General features: G+C 33.5%; 1 protein-coding gene across 1 annotated transcript in view; it reads left to right on the top strand.

Annotated features, from left to right (window-relative positions):
* The window catches only part of LOC124534263 (5-hydroxytryptamine receptor), a 126,126-nt gene extending 107,538 nt beyond the window's left edge, over positions 1 to 18,588 (top strand). Inside the window, exons 3-6 of the mRNA XM_047110012.1 lie at positions 8,090 to 8,278; positions 16,513 to 16,646; positions 16,981 to 17,090; positions 17,392 to 18,588. Of these exons, the coding sequence (XP_046965968.1) occupies positions 8,090 to 8,278; positions 16,513 to 16,646; positions 16,981 to 17,090; positions 17,392 to 18,313 (1,355 nt within the window). The 3' untranslated portion in view covers positions 18,314 to 18,588. The remainder of the gene's footprint in view (positions 1 to 8,089; positions 8,279 to 16,512; positions 16,647 to 16,980; positions 17,091 to 17,391) is intronic.
* The last annotated feature ends 423 nt before the right edge of the window (positions 18,589 to 19,011 follow it).

Genomic DNA, 19,011 nt, shown 5'->3' with positions numbered 1-19,011 from the left:
AAAGTCATGTTAGTTAAATATGATTATATAAGTATGTAATATATTCTGGAAGTCAACAAGTATTACAAATAACCCGGTTACCTTGTCGTAATTAGCCAATAAATATTTCCAAATGATTTCCAAAGCTAAAATAGAGACTATAATTTCCCTCCATAAAAGTGACAATAAAATCAAAGTCTCCATCGGGACTTATAATCTGAGTGCCGTCTAATTAGCTGTAAAGTGTAAGATTACGGAGGCGGTATTTCACGATTTTGGATCAAGTTGAATTAACTACGACTGTCTAGTAATTTACGACTAAGGCGATTATTCTAATCTCTTAGATTCAACGTTAATTTTAGATACAGACTCAGCTTAGCGCAATTAGATATGAATGCCAAACGATCAGAATCCCAGTGTCGTGTATTCATTTATAATTAATTAGACATACACTTAAGGCTTTATTACCAGTAAATGTATATTTAACTAGCGACCTGCCCCGGCTTCGCACGTGTGCAATGCTGATACTAAAAACATTTTACAAATTTTTATCTTATTTCTTTACTATATTGTCCGCCGCATCAAAATCCGTTGCGTGGTATTAAAGATCTATAAAGAAGATACATAGGGACAGACAGCGATAAGCGCCTTTGTTTTATACCATCTAATGATTTCCCTTTTTTGATTTTCTATCTCTACATATAATAAAATTGGAGAGTCTGTTTGTAATATTAAAATACCTCTTTTTTACTCAATGCATATTTATATACATTTTTTGTCTATCTGTCTGTTTGTTCCATTTAATCTCTGGAACGGCGAGACCGATTTTGACGGGTATTTCACTGGCAAATAATTGATATAATAAGGAGTAACTTAGGATACAATAATAAAAAAGCAAAGGCAAAATAATAAAAAATGAGGCTATTTTAAGTGACAAAATTTCATGTGAACTGATTACATTGTTTATTTGCCTTTGTCAAAAATCATAAGAAAAAATAATCGAGAGCATAATTATAATAATGCAGACTCGAAAAAATTAAATATAAATAAATATAAATAAAATATTGGACAACATCACATACATTACTCTGATCCCAATGTAAGTAGCTAAAGCACTTGTGTTATGGAAAATCAGAAGTAACGAAGGTACCACAAACACCCAGACCCAAGACAACACACCACACGACCACAGAGGTCATCAAGAAAATACAAGAAATAACAAAAAAAATCACATAAAAATGTACTCTATAAATTAAAAAAGGTTGCATAACATGTAAATCTGTCAAATATAAAACCTCTTTGTTTTTAAAGTCGAGTAAATAAAAATAGATACTACGTCAAATAGGAAGTTAATAGTGCATTCAGGCCAAATTGCTTCCATTTAAACTTTTTATAGGTGTTGTATTCGAATGCACTTATTAAAGAATATTAAAAAAGTTAATAATGTAATACTAGAAGTCGCCCGCGGCTTCGCTCACATTTTATGGCATCAATTGTCATGCGGTACGCAAAATAGTAGCCTTTCTTGGAGTTCAAGTTTGCTTCAAATCAAATTTCATCAATTTCGGTTCAGCGGTTTGTCGTGAAAGAGCGACATACAGACAGACACACAATAGTTTTTACAAACTTATCTTTGTGACCTTACAAAACATTGTACAACCAAAATGCGGTATATATAATGTATATAACTTTATCGTTTTCGACCGACTTCCAAAAGGAGGAGATTATCAATTCGTCTGTATTTTTTTTTTTTTTTTTTTGTTTGTTACCTCATAACTTTTCACTGGGTAGACCGATTTTGATAATTTTTTTTTGTTTGAAAGGTAGTGCTTCCCGTGGGGTCCCATTTTTTTTATTTTTTTTCCGATGATGGTATCCATGTGAAAACGACTTAAGTCTTAAATTTGCATTATGTATATGCGCGACAAATAGGTGAATAACTGAAAATCACGTTAACCAATTTTGATAATTCTTTTTTTATTATAAAATATATACTTCAAGGGTAATTTGATGAAAGTTTGGTAAGGTTCTGAGCACAGGATCCATGACAAAGTAACGAAACGGAAGGGAACGGAACAATTCTGAGGAGCACGTTAGCGATACTCGGTCGAATCTTTTATTTATAGGTTATTTGGATGTTTGAGTCACCTTCCGTAATGTGGTTATGTTTATGTAATTATCATAGTCGAATATTATAATCAACTAGCTACCCACCCCGGCTTCGCACGGGTGCAATACTGATACTAAATATACTACAGAATTTGTTTATATACGACATCACATCGCAAACTTCTAAAATTATCAGTGTTTCTTTACTATATTGTTCATGTATTTTATACACAAACCTTCCCCTTGAATCACACTATCTTTTAAAAAAAACCGCATCAAAATCCGTTGCGTAGATTTAAAGATAAAGGGACAGAGAAAGCGACTTTGTTTTATACTATGTAGTGATGGAACTCCTATACGACTCGCAGTTAGGGTGCGATATGGGGCAGAATTTCTTACTATCTTTAATCAAATTTTGTGTATGTGATGTGATGTCATATGATGTACGAAATATAGTTGGTCTTTTTCAAAGTTTTTTTGCTGAGTTCGATTACAGCTCTTTCGAGGGATCCTTGTAGTTTACGCCGCGTGACGCATTAAATCCGCATTTTCGAAAGTCTATTTTTGCTTTATTCGCAAGTTTCCTTTGAAATTGTCCTCGAAGTAGTTTCTGACTCATATAAACGGAACGCTTAATCTATCCATATTAAAAAAAATTAGTTAGTCAACATCAGCTTTACTTAAAATCAAAAAATAAATAAAATTTTAACAAAAAGAAAAACCGACTTCAAACAAAACACTATTTTAAAACAAATGAATATGCATGAAAAAGTAATAAAAATAATTGCGTATTCAACATATTTTTTAGTCTTCCTAAGTTAAATGAAATGAAAAATATTAGACTACTTAATAGTCGATTAACGATTATATCATGTAGTTATAATTATTGTTATATTTGGAGTCGGTGTCAGCCAATAAATCCCTACAGTATATCTATCAAAAAACAATACGAGAATACTTTAAAAAATATGTTTTTTACAAATTACCTTTTACACAATAATATACTGGATCAATCAAGGGGCTCGTATCGCTTCTTTCTTTTTATTGTTGGGGCAATGGCACCGTGGCTGACACCGACTCCAAATATACCAATAATTATAACTACATGATATAATCGTTAATCGACTTTTAAGTAGTCTAATATTTTTCATTTCATTTAACTTAGGAAGACTCTAAAAAATATGTTGAATACGCAATTATTTTTATTACTTTTCCATGCATATTCATTTGTTTTAAAATAGTGTTTTGTTTGAAGTCGGTTTTTCTTTTTGTTAAAATTTTATTCTCCTTGTGTTTCCGTTTAAATATGAATAAGTAAACGTAATTACAGCAACAATGGATCTTAGATCCCTTGCTTAACAGTTAATTGAGAGTATAAAGATGCATGCAGATTCATGGCAGCGATCCACAATCGAGGCACACATAGTTAGAGCTAACTTATCTTTTACTTGGTAGGGCTTTGTGCAATCCCGTTTGACACTACCTCAGATTATGAAAATGTAAGTGCACTACGAGAAAACTTAATCTTTGCTTATTTACCAAATGGCATAAGTGTATCAGATAAATACGGATTACGGGCAGTATTTTACGTTTTTATATCGGATAGTTACATAAGATGTTAAAATATTAAATATTTTTGGATACAGCTTAATATGCTTAGTCTTACAGAAGTTATCGTTATAGGAAGCGAATGTTGCCAAAATTATAACAGATACGAAATTTTTATATCTCAGACTTTTTAGGTATGTCCAGAAAGGCCAGTGCTGGAAAATTTAATGGATATATCACAGTAAATACTTTTTTAATATTAATACCTTAATGTTTATCTTTATCAGAATAAATAGCATGTTTATTTTGAATGTTTTATATAGACAGATTTATTTTTGTATCATAGACGGACTGGCCTATTGACATGGGGAAGAAAATTGTTTGAACCTTTCCTCCGAAATTACGCGAAGCATGGAGTATGATTAGTTACCATAGCGAGAGAAAAAGATCACTGGTAGAATGACAAAAACCTCATAGAATTCTTGAAAGCTACCCGTGCGAAGTCATGATGGATAACGAGTAACACAATAACAGCCTGTCAATTTCCTAACTCTGGACCGTGGCCTCTCTCTATGAGAACAAGGAGCTTATTCCACCACGCTGCTTTAATATGGATTGGTGGAAGAATTTCGTTGATATTCACATGCAGGTTTTCTCACAATTTTATTCTTCATCGCCGAGTACGAGATGAATTATAAACACAAATTAAGCACATGAAAATTCAGTGGTGCTTGCCTCGCTTTGAACCCACAATCATAGACACGCGTTTTAAGCATTGAGCCATCTCGAATCTTTTCTACTGTAAATAAAAACTAGTTAAATTAAATCAGCGTTGCGATTCAGTATTAATCAAAGGAGAAGAGGTCTAACTTAGCTCGGCAATGAGACATACTGGCTGATATTTTACTAATATTCCATGTTCTCCCACATATAGAAATTTTATATTTGAAAATCGATTCACGGATTATACGGTATCAAGCATAGACGGACAATGTCTCATTCTTACATTTTAGAAAAAAAAAATTAAAATTAAATAATTACATGATGAATAGTTATCACACACATACAGAAAACTTTACATAAAACATTTTTAGATTTCAAGTTCGAAAATGTACATTCTTAATTTAAACATATTTCTGATATGAGACAAGATATTTACATGAATATCAAATATTCAAAAATTGCCAAGTTTTCGTGTAATATATATTTCAAACAGGAGAAAAACATTAAATACTGAATAACACTCGAACCGCTTTAACGGCCGCCGTAAACGTTGGTAATATAAATTTTTATAAATAAAAAAAAACCGCCTTCAAAAATGAACTAAAAAGAAAAAAATAATCAGTTACATCCATATCCAATTAACGATTTTTTAATCACCTCTCAAAGTCGGTGCCGACATTGCTAATATAGGTACATAATACATAATACATACATACAAAAACTAAATCTATTTATTGTATAGATGACACCATTAGACAAACCTTACTATCGATACAAATTAAATGATTTCAATATAGGAATTTATTTACTTTGTTGGCACCGACTTCAAAAGGTGATTAAAAAATCGTAAATTGGATATGGATGTAACTGATTATTTTTTTCTTTTTAGTTCATTTTTGAAGGCGGTTTTTTTTTATTTATAAAAATTTATTTAATGCTTTTCAGTGTTGTTTTGTTATTTATAATTACAATTGGTAGTGTTTATCATTCACTTTATTATACTCAGTACATTTCGGCTTTCGACTCTAACTCAACCCCGTTTCAATACGATGTGGACTGCAACTCAAATTAAGCGTTTCCTAAGTTACAATAGCCTAATGTTAACTGCTCATCGCCAATTAGACAATACCATTTTTCCCGATGCAATGCCGTTAATCACTGAGGAATTCTCCGGGTAATCCACCATCAGCTAGAATTCATCATAGGCATGTTTACTAACATCAATTGCTTGACGAGTATCTTAAAGAACTAAACCCGTAAAATAGTTACTTACTAATAGGTTCTGATTACCAGTTGTGGTCTTCATCATCAGTTTCACTTCATCAAATGTCACTTTTCGTGAGCATATGACCAAGGCACTTTGAATAAAACCAAAATCACTATAGGTGTGCCTATAAAATTTGAGGAGTTCCCTCGATTTCGCCAGGATCCCATCATCAGATCCCGATCTCCTGACAATGGGACCACCTGTAAAACATGCCCTTTCAAACAAAAAAAGAATTGTCAAAATCGGCCCAGCCATCTTCGAGTAATTCGGTAACATACATAAAAAATAAAAAAAAAAAAAAAAAAAAAGGCCCCGACGAATTGAGAACCTCCTCCTTTTTTTGAAGTCGGTTAAAAAAGGATTTCTTCTTTCGAGTCCTTCAGTGCATTTTGTCCCGACGTCGAAGGCCAGCGGGAAAAGGTTCTAGTGGAATTACTACTAGAATCTTTTAATAAATAACTTCTAAGTTTGCCTTGAAAGGAATCCTTTATGTTCTTTCAAACAGAATCAAAATATACTTTATACAAGCTAACTCTTGCTAGCACGTTTTTATCGACGTTTTACGAGATTAAATTTTAATGTTACCATCGATTCGATATGTACATATAATCTACTGAGAACCGCCACGAAACTCGTAGTTACCCTTATCAATAATTAAGTTACATTGGCAATTAAACACAATTGATTTCATATATTTATTCTGCGTGCCATTCAACGAACAATAACTCCACGCTTCCACGCACAATTTTTCAAAAGTTCACAATATCGCGAAATAGATTATTATCTAACGGTAGTTATAATTTTACGATGATATATACATCATGTAGATGAACTATCGGCATGAAGTTCTATTTATAATGTTTACTATTCCTATATGTTTGCCTTATTCCTTGAAAAAGATTAACAATATTAATCTAAAATTTTCAAAACGTCGCATACAACCCCTCATCGACAACTTTATCCTCTTGAAGATTAAAAAAGTGCCCTTGGAGTTTAATCTAGCTACATACCAAATTTCATCATTGATTTCGTGGTTTAGTCGTGAAAGGGTAACAATAGAATAGATTTGTCGAGTAACGCTTAATCAATGTCTTTTAAGAAGATATATAATCTATGGTAGGACTTTGTAGGCCCGTCTGGCATGTCAAGCACTCATCATGTTATCTACCGACAAACCGCAATGTGTTATCATGGTTTGGAGGCAGACTGAGCTAGTCTAACTACAGCAACAACAGCCTGTAAATTCCCACTACTGGGCTAAAGGCCTCCTCTCCCTTTGAGGAGAATGTTTGGAACATATTCCACCACGCTGTTCCAATGCGGGTTGGTGGAATACACATGTGGCAGAATTTTTATGAAATTTGTCACATGCAGGTTTCCTCACGATGTTTTCCTTCACCGCTGAGCACGAGATGAATTATAAAGACAAATTAAGCACATGAATCAGCGGTGCTTGCCTGGGTTTGAACCCGCAATCATCGGTTAAGATGCACGCGTTCTAACCACTAGGCCATCTCGACTCTCAAGTCTAACTACAGGTACTAGAAATACCTTAGTACCTTAGCACCAGGTACCTTAGTTCTGAAGCGTCAAAAAGTATTATTAAGATTTATTTATTTTTAAAAAAGGGATATGGTAAAGAATATCGAAAAGATTTAAATTAAGAACGTAAACGACTAGTCTTATATTTCGAATATCATTAGGTATATCTGGTAACGAGCTGATGCCTGACTACTCGTTATACTCGTATATATTTACAATCAAAGCAGCTCAACATTATTAACAAAATTATAACAATTCATAATGATTACTTTGTCGTACCAATTAATTTTAACTATATATATTAATTGCCAACGATTTTTATCAACATAATAAAAAAATTTATAAACCGAACTATACCTATCTATTTCATAAAATTGCTACTCACGAAATGGCGATATCTTTTTAATAACATAACCGAGGCTACCGCATACAGGTCTAGCTTACGTAGGAAGGTTGGAAATTGTTTGATAATTGAAATAGGCTACAATAACATAAAAGGCGGGCTACAAAGCTAGCAAAATTTGAATCAAAATAACAATATGCTTTTTTTAAATAAGCTTTTACAAACACTTATTAATTGTCTTTTTACAAGGTATATTTTAAAATCAACGTATCACTGTTTTGGAATGTTTATTATACAGAGTACAGAGAAGAACCGGCAAGAATCTCAGTTACTCTTATTCAATTACATACGTTTCATCATGTTTTTATCTATCTAATTATATATGTCACCGTAAGATTGCAAACATCGTTAGATTACAATCTATCTCGCCAGATTGTAAACTGTCGAAATATTGTGAACCGTGAAATATGGTAGTGATTTAACGCATTATTATTCGCTTAAATTAAATTTAATTAATTTCGAATTACAGCTAATAAACTATTTGAAGTAATTTTTTAAGAATTCTTCTCCATTTCCAGATGAAGTCACTTACCCACCTTCAGAGTGGTTCGACGGCAACTGCTCGTGGGTGGATGCTGTGTCGTGGGGTTGCAATGGTACCCTCAACGCCACCAGTGGTAACGCGACCGCCACCGACGTCACGTCGCTCGTCCTCATGGCGGTCACGTCCGTTGTCCTCGCTCTCATTATTTTGGCTACTATTGTTGGTAAGTATCCCGTTCTGAATATATCACACTAGCGGCCTTGGCTTCGGACAGGTGCATTGCTGTTACTTAGTATTCAACAGATTATTTTCTTGTTTCTTTACTATATTGTCCATGTATGATATACAAAAAGTTTCCTCTTTAATCACTCTATCTATTAAAAAAATCCCCATCAAAATCCGTCGGGTAATTTGCAAGATCTAAGCATGCGAAGGTACAGACAGCGGTAAGCGACTTTGTTTTATACTATGTAATGATAAGTCGACAGAGTCCTGATCATGTGTCAGTTACGTAAGTTATGTACCAAATATCACAGGTGTTGCACAAAAAGGAGCCTTTGCCCCTCCTTGGAGTTCAAGCTAGACAACAGACTGACATACAAACAGAGAAAATTATTTGCGTTTTTGTAACAAAAGTATAGACAATTAATTAAGAACATTAGCTGTACATTCAAATGTAATTATTCGTTTTTTAAAAAAAGGTAGCGGACGTCTAGAGCAACTAATATGGAAATACATGCAGCAAGCTGTATTTTTATAACGTAATAATTTAAAAATAAAAACAATATAGGAATATTTATTGCTACGAAAGAACATATGTGATACGTGAACTATAACTTGTGAGATGTATAAAACAATTTCAATCATTGATATTAAAAATCACAAGAAAAATGTAAAGATTTAAAAAAATTGTAAAATCCTTGTAATTAATAGTAGTAATTTGTAGTCTAAATGACGTACAACAAAATAAAATGAGATTGATTTTAGTTATTGTGTCAAGTGAGATAGCACAGCAACTAGAACTAAAAGATGAACTGAATGTACTTGATTATTTAAAACCTATTTTGAATGTTCAAGGAAAATGGAATTTGTAGGAAATATGCAAACAGATAAATAGGATAACTGTGGTACCTCCCGTAAGAAATATTAGCCATCATTACATCACGATTTCGCCATCAGCGTAGGACGCTAAGATGTTATATCCCTCGTGTAACTACTGAAACCCTCCAAACTAGATTACAACAATACTAAGCATTGCTATTTGTGGGTAGAATATTTGAGTAAGAGGTACCTATAGACGGGCTTGAGAAAAGCAACATAGTACCTAATTATTTCATAAGTATCAATCCATGATAAAACTGAAGCCAAATAACATTCAACTAACCAAGTATTTGTCCAAACTTGGGACAAAAAGAGCTATTAATAATAATGTGTTTAATTAAAAGCAATGTTACATTTACAGGCTATTACGTTTACTGTTTGATAAGACCGTAACTACGCATCATAATCACCCATTACTCGCACTTACTCATAGTTATGGCTATTTCATCGTAATGACCCATAGAAGGAACGGAACATCCAATGAGCATCTGCGAATAAGAATTTACTGTTTCACGGTCGTTTTCGCGCAGCTAGAATATAAGGAAGCAGTTCTCATTTCGATCACGTCTGGACTCCTTACTCTAATCAACTTGGAAAGTTTCATTCAAAAATTGCTCGTTCAATATGCTCGATACAGTAAAGACGCATTCTATTTCTTGATTGCAGTAAGAAATGTATTGGAATTTTAAACGGGGAGTCGCAATTAATCAAATTGTTGGTACAACTTCATGGACGAAAGTCAACTTTTTTTTTGATACCATTAATTATTATAATTTAGTCTTGTTACAATATCTCCAAAATATTTTGACTTACAATGACATGTGCTTATTGCATGTTTATATTTCAACACTATATAGACGGTGTTAGCAAACATTCAAAGCAAAAATCTCGCCTCAATAGGAAGTCATATCCAAACAGTGAGAAACGAAAGGACTGTTTTAGTAAATAGGAAATTCTGTCTCCGAAAAATGCCACAAAAATAACAGAACCATTCACACCATATTCTGTTATGACTAACATAATTGATTTTGATGAAACAATATTTTTCTAATCATAATCATATTTATAGCGAATTTGGCAGCGCTGCGCTGGCTCTCGTCCAAATTAGTAACGAGTATGGGAATCCGGGCAAAACTACCGTAAATGCTGAACATAAAACAGCTAACGTGCGCCCATAATGATTCGTAGGCCAGTTCATCCTCGGTGCCAATTCAATTCTGTTGTTGCTTCAAACTTGGCATTGGCAAATGATATTTAATGTTTTGCTAAAATTCCAAAAATATATTTTAAAAGCCATATTGTAAATAAGTTTCTACAAGAACTATTTTGTAAGAATTCCAATTTGTTCCATTCCAATTTTAGTGAAAAATATCTTATTGGATATTAAATGGCTGTTACTTTATACATTTTCTTTCATTTTAATGTTTTTGGCTTATCTGAAATTGTATCAGATATTTTCTTTTCAATTTTCAAACACTTTCATCGAATTTTCATAACGGCCTCGTTTCCGAAATCTATTTAATCTTCGGATAATGCAGCGCCTAAGGCATTGTCTCAAAAACAGGGTGATGCCGATTTTTCCTTAATGATGTAAAAGTTAATTAACACCGAATGAATAATTATCCAATGTAGATAATTAAATTCTTTTGACCGCCGCTCGGAAATGAAAACCGATTAAAACAATGGCAGTAACTAAGTATTTTTCGGTCGCGTTTTTGTTAAATACTTCGCTTAATTCAAATTCAATAAAGACTGAATTAAGGTTATTCGTCCTGTTATACATTTTTTTTTAGCTATTAACGTTACATGTTACCGTTATGTAATCGATAAATGTCATAGCACTTTTGTTACATAGGAATCAAGCATATTACATCTGTTTTATACCAAATGATTGACGCGTTTCGAAGACTATGTCCCTTGTTTTAAATATGTAATAAAAAGACGCAATGACAAATTATGGTAACTAGTCACCATCGTCATAGACAAAAAGATAGAGATGACGCTTAATTAAACATTCAACACTTGATTCGCCAATGCGCTAATAATTTTGGGTTGGTTCTTCTTTATCTAAGTAAACTGTCTCTCTCAGAATACAAAGCGGATTACAATACTAAGTACTGCTGCCAGAATATGTGATGGGAGTGCCTACTTCCATTGCCATGCACAAAGCTCTATCAGCAAGAAAACACCTGGTAAATACCACAAAATTATAGAGCTTAAAAATCATTCAATAGGTCAACAAAAAAAAAATGGCCAAAAGTGTTAGCATATTAGTTAAACGTTACAACCTCTAAACATTTACTGTGCATAGGTTTGTGTTTTTTTTGCAGTAAATCCTATAGCTGAGCTTATCCAAAGTCCCCTATTGAAGATTAACTAACACAAAATAGGTACATAAATATCATGTGATGCTTGATTGGGTTTGCAACCAAAATCGTCACTTAAAATACGTATACGAATGACTGATCACATCAACCACAGAAATAATTGTCTGATACTAAATTTTTACTCCCTATTACGTGAACACTATATAATATATTTACACAAGGATGCGAGGAACTATCAAAAATAGTTATCCTACAAATCACGACTGAGAGGAGCGGTGGCAAGAATATTAGCAGTATTTCCTCGTAGAAACGTAATTTCGGTTCTCTTTGCGAAAAATGAACCCATCCTGTCACAAGTGGAGCCAATATAACTGGATGTTAAATCTTTGAAATTTAAAAAAAAATGTTGGCTTTAAAGAAATAGATAGGGAAGATTTTGAATGGCCATTTCTCTAACTCTAGACGAACAAAGCCGTGGTCAAACTATAAGTAGGTCATACTGGTATTCCAAGTTCGACTACAATCAAACTATGGAATCCATTCACTGTGGTTATGACTTTCGAACTGGGGAAGCACATCGATTGACTCTTAAGACTTAATTGTATGCTTTTTAGATCAACTAGATCGACATTTTCCAAGTCTTAACCAAATAATTCAAAGAAGTTACAGATTCATTTCAAAGAAAATAAATCTAGCATCCTTTAAGATGGTAACATAAAAATTCTTGTCAAATTAGACCAATGCATACGTGAAGTGTTATATTCCAGGAAAGATATAGATAGGTTGAAAATATACTGAATAGAAATATGATCCTGACTAGCATATTTAACTGATCGACCCAGTTGTCATTGGGTGATGTTCTATCTGTGAATTAGTGTCCTACCATTTAAATTGGATGATGATGTTATCGTCTTGACAAATTTCTGTCACAGTCCTTCTTTACAAAGACAAAACAAACACAGAAGATATGATATAGAACGTACTCATAAATGGGGTAACAATACGACAGCTAGAGGAAGATCAGGCGCCAACAGTTTTCCAAGTTATGGAAGCGTAACGAATTCTAAGATTTCACCAATCTGTACCTAATTTTTTTTTATTACTGATCTGACTCTGATTCCAACCTCAAAACATAATTTTGACAGTATTCGAGGCTAACCACTAGAACCAGAATAGTTAACTAGAGTCACATGTTACCGTCTCAAATTTTAATGACATAATTAAAGTCCAGAAAAGAACTTTCGAACTTTGCAAGTTGTAAAATCTAGGTAATATTATCACCGCAGCTGGAGTGAATTACTTAGCTAACTGTTAAACTAGTTGGAGGCGAAGACAGTTCGCAGGCGAAGTATCATTTGAGTTGGCAAAGATCCTTCAAGAACTATATTGGCTTCGGGGTATTATCTATTGAGCTATCTCCAATTTGCATACAGATCAGATATAATTAAATTCAACGAACACATAGGTATATATGTTAATAGATATAGACATTATTTGGACAAATCTGTTTTCTATAAATAGGAAGAAATATGATTAGAAAGATCGAAAAGAAGAAATAAATATACGCAAAATTTTACAAATTACAGATAAGTCAGTACAAAATACTAAATTAAGTACTAGACAAGCAACCAAGAATGTTGATAGACTTATTAACATGATATAATAATTACGCATACAATTCTTACATAATAAGTTTATAGAAATAACGCTTCGTGCAACAAAATTCAATATTTTGAAATATATAAAACAGAAGGATTTATTATCTTTTTACTTTTCATTAATCAATAGTTTTAGTAACGGATGTTATTAAAATGTAGTTTACTGCATTTATCCAGAATATAAATATAAAATCTCCGTTACCTCAAGACCTCCACTCTTCGTCAGATTAAACAAACAAACATTTAGTTAAATTAATAAATAGGTAATTAATGAATTTGACGATCTCCGTGGTCGAATAGTGTGTACATCGGTTTTCATGGGTATGCCACTCTTGAGTTCGATTTCCAGCCGAGTCGATCTAGAAAAATGTCATTCGTTTTTTTATATTGTTATGTGTCTGAGTGTTTGTGGTACCGTCGTTACTTCTAATTTTCCATAACACAAGTGCATTAGCTACTTACATTGGGATCAAAATGTATGTAATTTTGTCCAATATTTAATATTATTATTAATAAATAAAAATCAGTAACATATAATTGTATATAGGCTTAAATATGATACTTCATTTTAAGATACGACAATTTGTGCAAGACACGACGATACAATAAGCTATTATAGAGATTGTACTGAAATTTTCTGTAACTAGTAAAGTGTTCAATCTCAGCATAAACTTTAAACTGACCCTAGTAACTCCATTATATAATTCAGAGTCACGCTTCGTATATTTAACGCTTCTTGGCCAATGGAAAAGTTATTGTGCCTAAAATAGTAATGTAATTTATTTTCATATGACGATAAATTGATTTTTATACAGCAACAAATAAGGAGAAAAAAAGAACTTTAAAATGGACATTTTTAAAATATATTCTCTCCCGAAAATATCAGCAATAAAACTCAGTATTTTTCTTTTAATTAAATTGTTCAGTTATTTTATTTAAATGAAATAAAACCTTTTTTGATGTGAAACATTTATTGGCGCGAAGGTGAGACGCAGTCGGCAGCATGACGCCCGCTTATCACGGCTGTTACCGCTTTCAACTCCTTTGTGTTATAAACACATAACAATATTTTATATGTATTATCAAAAAAGTATTATTTCCATAACGATTTTTTCCAGCATCATCACTTTCATAACTTCAGCTAGGGAATGTCCATTATCCGAATAAATTAAAAAGGTTACAGATTCCAATGATCATGCAACCAATATCGATATCCGTGTAATTGTCGAATTACTGTAACCATACAAACATACATTGGCTTATTAAAAAAAAATCTTAAAAAAACCTAATTATATTGAATTCTTCCTTACTTGTTATTAAGGATGACTTACTTAATGTCAGTGCGTTGACGTTATAGAGGCTTAGTGAAGGATCCCATTCCTTAAAACCTTATTTACTATCAATATAAGAAAAACTTAAATATAACATCAGAAACGAACAATTTATTTATGCAATTGTAACTCGTCGATACTACCAATGGTTTTCCACTGCTCGACCTAAGTTTAATAGAATTAAAATTGCTGAGATATTCGTTTAGAACATTCCGCTGAGATGAGATTGAATCAATTCAGCAAACAGAAGCGCCAGTGTGACGTAGAAAATACATATTCATATGGTTCCATGAATTTTCAAACGATATTAATTTAAAATTGCCATACGTCTTACGAATAGAACATTATAACATGATAACAGAACATATTCCAATATAAATAAGAACGACAATATTGATTCCAGAAGCTAGTTTGTGTTTATCTGTTTCTGGAAATGGATACGAAAATTCCATGTTTTGTATACTGTGTATATTTTAACGTTTTAGTTGAATTTGATTTGTGGAATTGTTCTATATCCGATAATATTTTACTCGAATAGGGAAAATAAAGGTCACTGTGTTTTTCTGTATTATAACAACATAAATTTTAGTATTTAACTAGCTGTGCCCGCAACCTTGTAAGCGTTTGAATTTTACAAAAAAAAATATTATTGTAGCCCAAGTTACTCCTTATTATATCAGTTATCTGCCAGTGAAAGTCCCGTCAAAATTGATCAAGCTGATCCAGAGTTTAGTCAGAACAAACAGACAGACAGGCAAAAATTGTGAAAAATGCTATTTTGTTATATGTACCGTGTATACATACATATGCATTGAGTAAAAAAGGGCTATTTTAATGTTACAAACAGACACTCCAATTTTATAATTTGTATAGATGAACCGTTTTATTAATTGGGAGTCCGCAAAAGATTTATTGTTTTAGATAATTTAATTTGCTCAATGCATACGAACAATTATTCCAACTTGTGGTAAATGGTAAACGTAATCCATAGCAACTGGCATAGCAAGAAGTACAGATTACTCTTAGCGTTCAATAACTGTTTTTATACGAACACACTCCCTGAATCTAAAGCAAATTAATTTACAGTAAATTTAGTGGTCAAAGATTTAACAATTGGCGTAATAAAAATAAATAAAACTATTGATACTACATCAAAACTGAATGGCCCGGATTATGAAACCGTAGTGATCATACATGTAGATCTAAATTATTGTCATACGAAATGTTAAAATTTTTACTGAAGTCAGTACGTACGTCTGGCGCTGTTGCTGTCCCAGGCAAGTCCCAGACAAGGCTCGCGCAAACTATAGCCGCGGCCAGCCTGAGGTGTGCGATAGCCCATACAAAATGTATGAAACTGATTCAGGAGCATTTTTGTTATACGTTGCGGCCCGCCTTGGTGTGCGCCTATCTTAAGAGACCAAGAGCCTCATTCAACAAAGGAACTTACACTGACAGACTTTTAAACCATTGACATATCTCAACTGACAACCTATAAAACTTAATCACGTTGCCTTTCTAATAAATGAGTTCGTATACGTAAAGTAACAGCCTGTACATTTCCCACTGCTGAGATAAGGCCTCCTCTTCCATTAAGGAGAGGGTTTGGAACATATTCCACCACGCTGTTCTAATGCGGTGGATCGATGGAATGCACATGTGGCAGAATTTCGATTTAATTAGACACATGCAGGTTTCCTCTTCACTGCCGAGCACGAGATGAATTATAAACACAAATTAAGCACATATATATAATGATACTTGCCTGGGTTTGAACCCGAAATCATCGGTTTAAACCACTAGGCCATCTCAGCTCAGTTCGTATAGGTGTAAATTCATAATCTCCGACCTATATGCACGCAATATACGAGCGACCATATAATTTTCCTATATATATTAACTCCGTATAAAATCTGAATTGAAATTTTAGACTTGGTAAAGCGAAAACGACAATGACACTTCATTCATTTCGCCTCGTGCCGGTATTTGATCGTTAACATAATAATATAATAAAAATAAACCTATATTTATTTCCAACAGGAAACGTCTTCGTGATAGCAGCCATCATAATAGAGAGGAACTTGCAAAACGTAGCCAACTATCTTGTAGCTTCGCTGGCGGTCGCGGATTTAATGGTCGCCTGCCTCGTGATGCCCCTCGGAGCTGTTTATGAGGCAATTATTATATTTCTCATAACTTTTCATACTTTGCCGAACATCATTTAAAAAAATAACAGCATCATGTATGATTTAACTTTTGATAACCTCTTAGAAATAATATAATTTATTACATTAGTCTGTATAATCAATTCACTATCAGTAGCTCTTTCCTGACTTATATATATCCTTTATTATTACGTTTACATTTTAAGCATATCTTTAAAAAACTAAACAATCAAATGAATTACACAGCTTCTTAGTATTAATAATCTAAATAACTAAATATATTTTGTATTGTCTATGAACTATTTATCATTTTTTTTGGCTCATCATATTTTTTGATTATCAGGTTAGTCAAGGCTGGATACTTGGTCCTGAGCTCTGTGATATGTGGACGTCCAGCGATGTACTCTGCAGCTCCGCGTCTATTCTTCATCTTGTTGCTATTGCTACTGATAGGTACACCATATGAGAACTAGAACAATTTAATGAACATTGACATGAACATGAACATCACTTAATCCTCTTGCAACTATATTCTTGCTAGTAAAAGTTATGAAATAACTTTATTAGACCATCAAGCTCAAACTGATAGTAAAATTAAAAATAAAATCTTTCACGTTGCCTTAGCAAAATTTCTTGAGTGATATATTACATAGAGTATCTTAGATGTTTTGTTACTAGCAGTGTTGGTTATTCAGAACTATTCTAAGACAATACATACCTTAAAATTTTACTAAATGGTTTTTTTCTTACACAGGTATTGGGCTGTGACAAATGTTGACTATATACACATAAGAAATGAGAGACGCATCTTCACAATGATCTTTCTCGTTTGGGGCGCTGCACTAGTCGTCTCTCTAGCTCCTCAGCTGGGGTGGAAGGACCCTGACTACCTCGCAAGAATAACGCAACAGCAAAAATGTCTTGTCAGTCAAGACCTCGCATACCAAATCTTCGCAACGTGTTCAACCTTCTACGTTCCGCTGGCTGTTATACTAATCCTGTATTGGAAGATATTCCAAACTGCAAGGAGACGAATCCGAAGGAGAAGAGAGCCGCCACCGCCAAGACCGACTTCAGCTGATGGTGCACCACCCTCCGGAAGACCGATCCAATCGGCGAGAGATAGGAGATTTGTAAAGAAACGATTTCTCAACTTAAAGAAGTGCAATCAACGAACTCGTGCTGAAACGTTAGCAGCGGCACTTTTGCTAACTGAGGGTCAAAGCACATCAACGGTTGATACCTTAGATGAAGAGCCTCGCACCACAGCTTTCACGATCAATGAAAAAGTGCCCCCATCTGTTTCTCCAGAAAAGTCTTCCTCGACCGTCACAAATGGATCGAAGCAGGAGAGAGCTATCGTTCCAGCTCCCTCGCAAAGAGAAAAGAAGGAGTCCCTTGAAGCGAAAAGGGAGAGAAAAGCGGCAAAGACCCTCGCAATAATAACTGGGGCGTTCGTCTTCTGCTGGTTGCCGTTTTTCATAATGGCTTTAGTGATGCCAATTTGCCAAACGTGTGTGATAAGCGATTACCTGGCGAGTTTTTTCCTCTGGCTCGGCTATTTCAATTCTACTCTAAATCCAGTTATATATACGATATTTAGCCCCGATTTCCGTCAAGCGTTCGCTCGAATTCTTTTCGGAACGCATCGTCGCGGTCGTAATAAAAAATTCTAACAAAAATGTCATTATTATGTATATACGTGAGCCATGAGGTTCTTGAAATGGACTATGTTTATCCACTACCTGTAAAATATTTCGGCTTTATGTATGTTATACATACTTTAACATCCGTAGTGTAAATAAGTTAGTTGGAGGATTGTAAATATGAAAATATACATATACAATAGCAATGTTGACACTTGTTTTTCATAGTTTATGTAGCCGCGACGACGTCGCTCGTGAGTCCAAAGCGACATCGTCGCCCGCTCTTGTGTTGTTTCCAGTGACATTACGAAATAAATATTCAAATTATATCACATAAAAGACTTTTATTGCCCCATATAAGACACGCTCGTTAATTATACTACTGGTACTACGCTTCTGGTGACGAATAAGAAACTACATTATGTTTATTAAATAAAAGAGGATGACAACATTTCATAAGAGTTTTATGCACCAGTTTATTTGTATGATCTTATCATTACTTCTTTATACGACAAGAACTTGCTTTCTATTGAATAAATTTTCTTTCGAAATGAAAATGCACGCTTTCATCACGTGAATTGAAACCTATTTGTGCTGTCGAAAGATAACTTTAATATTATTACTATGAGTTTTGCACTCGAGACTTTATACTGTACAAATTTCGAATGGAAAATATGCTACGACAAGCATAAGATAGCGTGTTACTGGTTTTGAATTTTTATTTAAAG

Source organism: Vanessa cardui, chromosome 12 (assembly GCF_905220365.1).
Source record: "Vanessa cardui chromosome 12, ilVanCard2.1, whole genome shotgun sequence".
NCBI classification, from domain to species: Eukaryota; Metazoa; Arthropoda; class Insecta; order Lepidoptera; family Nymphalidae; genus Vanessa; species Vanessa cardui.
Note: the sequence above shows the minus strand (reverse complement) of the source record. Positions and strands in the feature narration are given on the sequence as shown.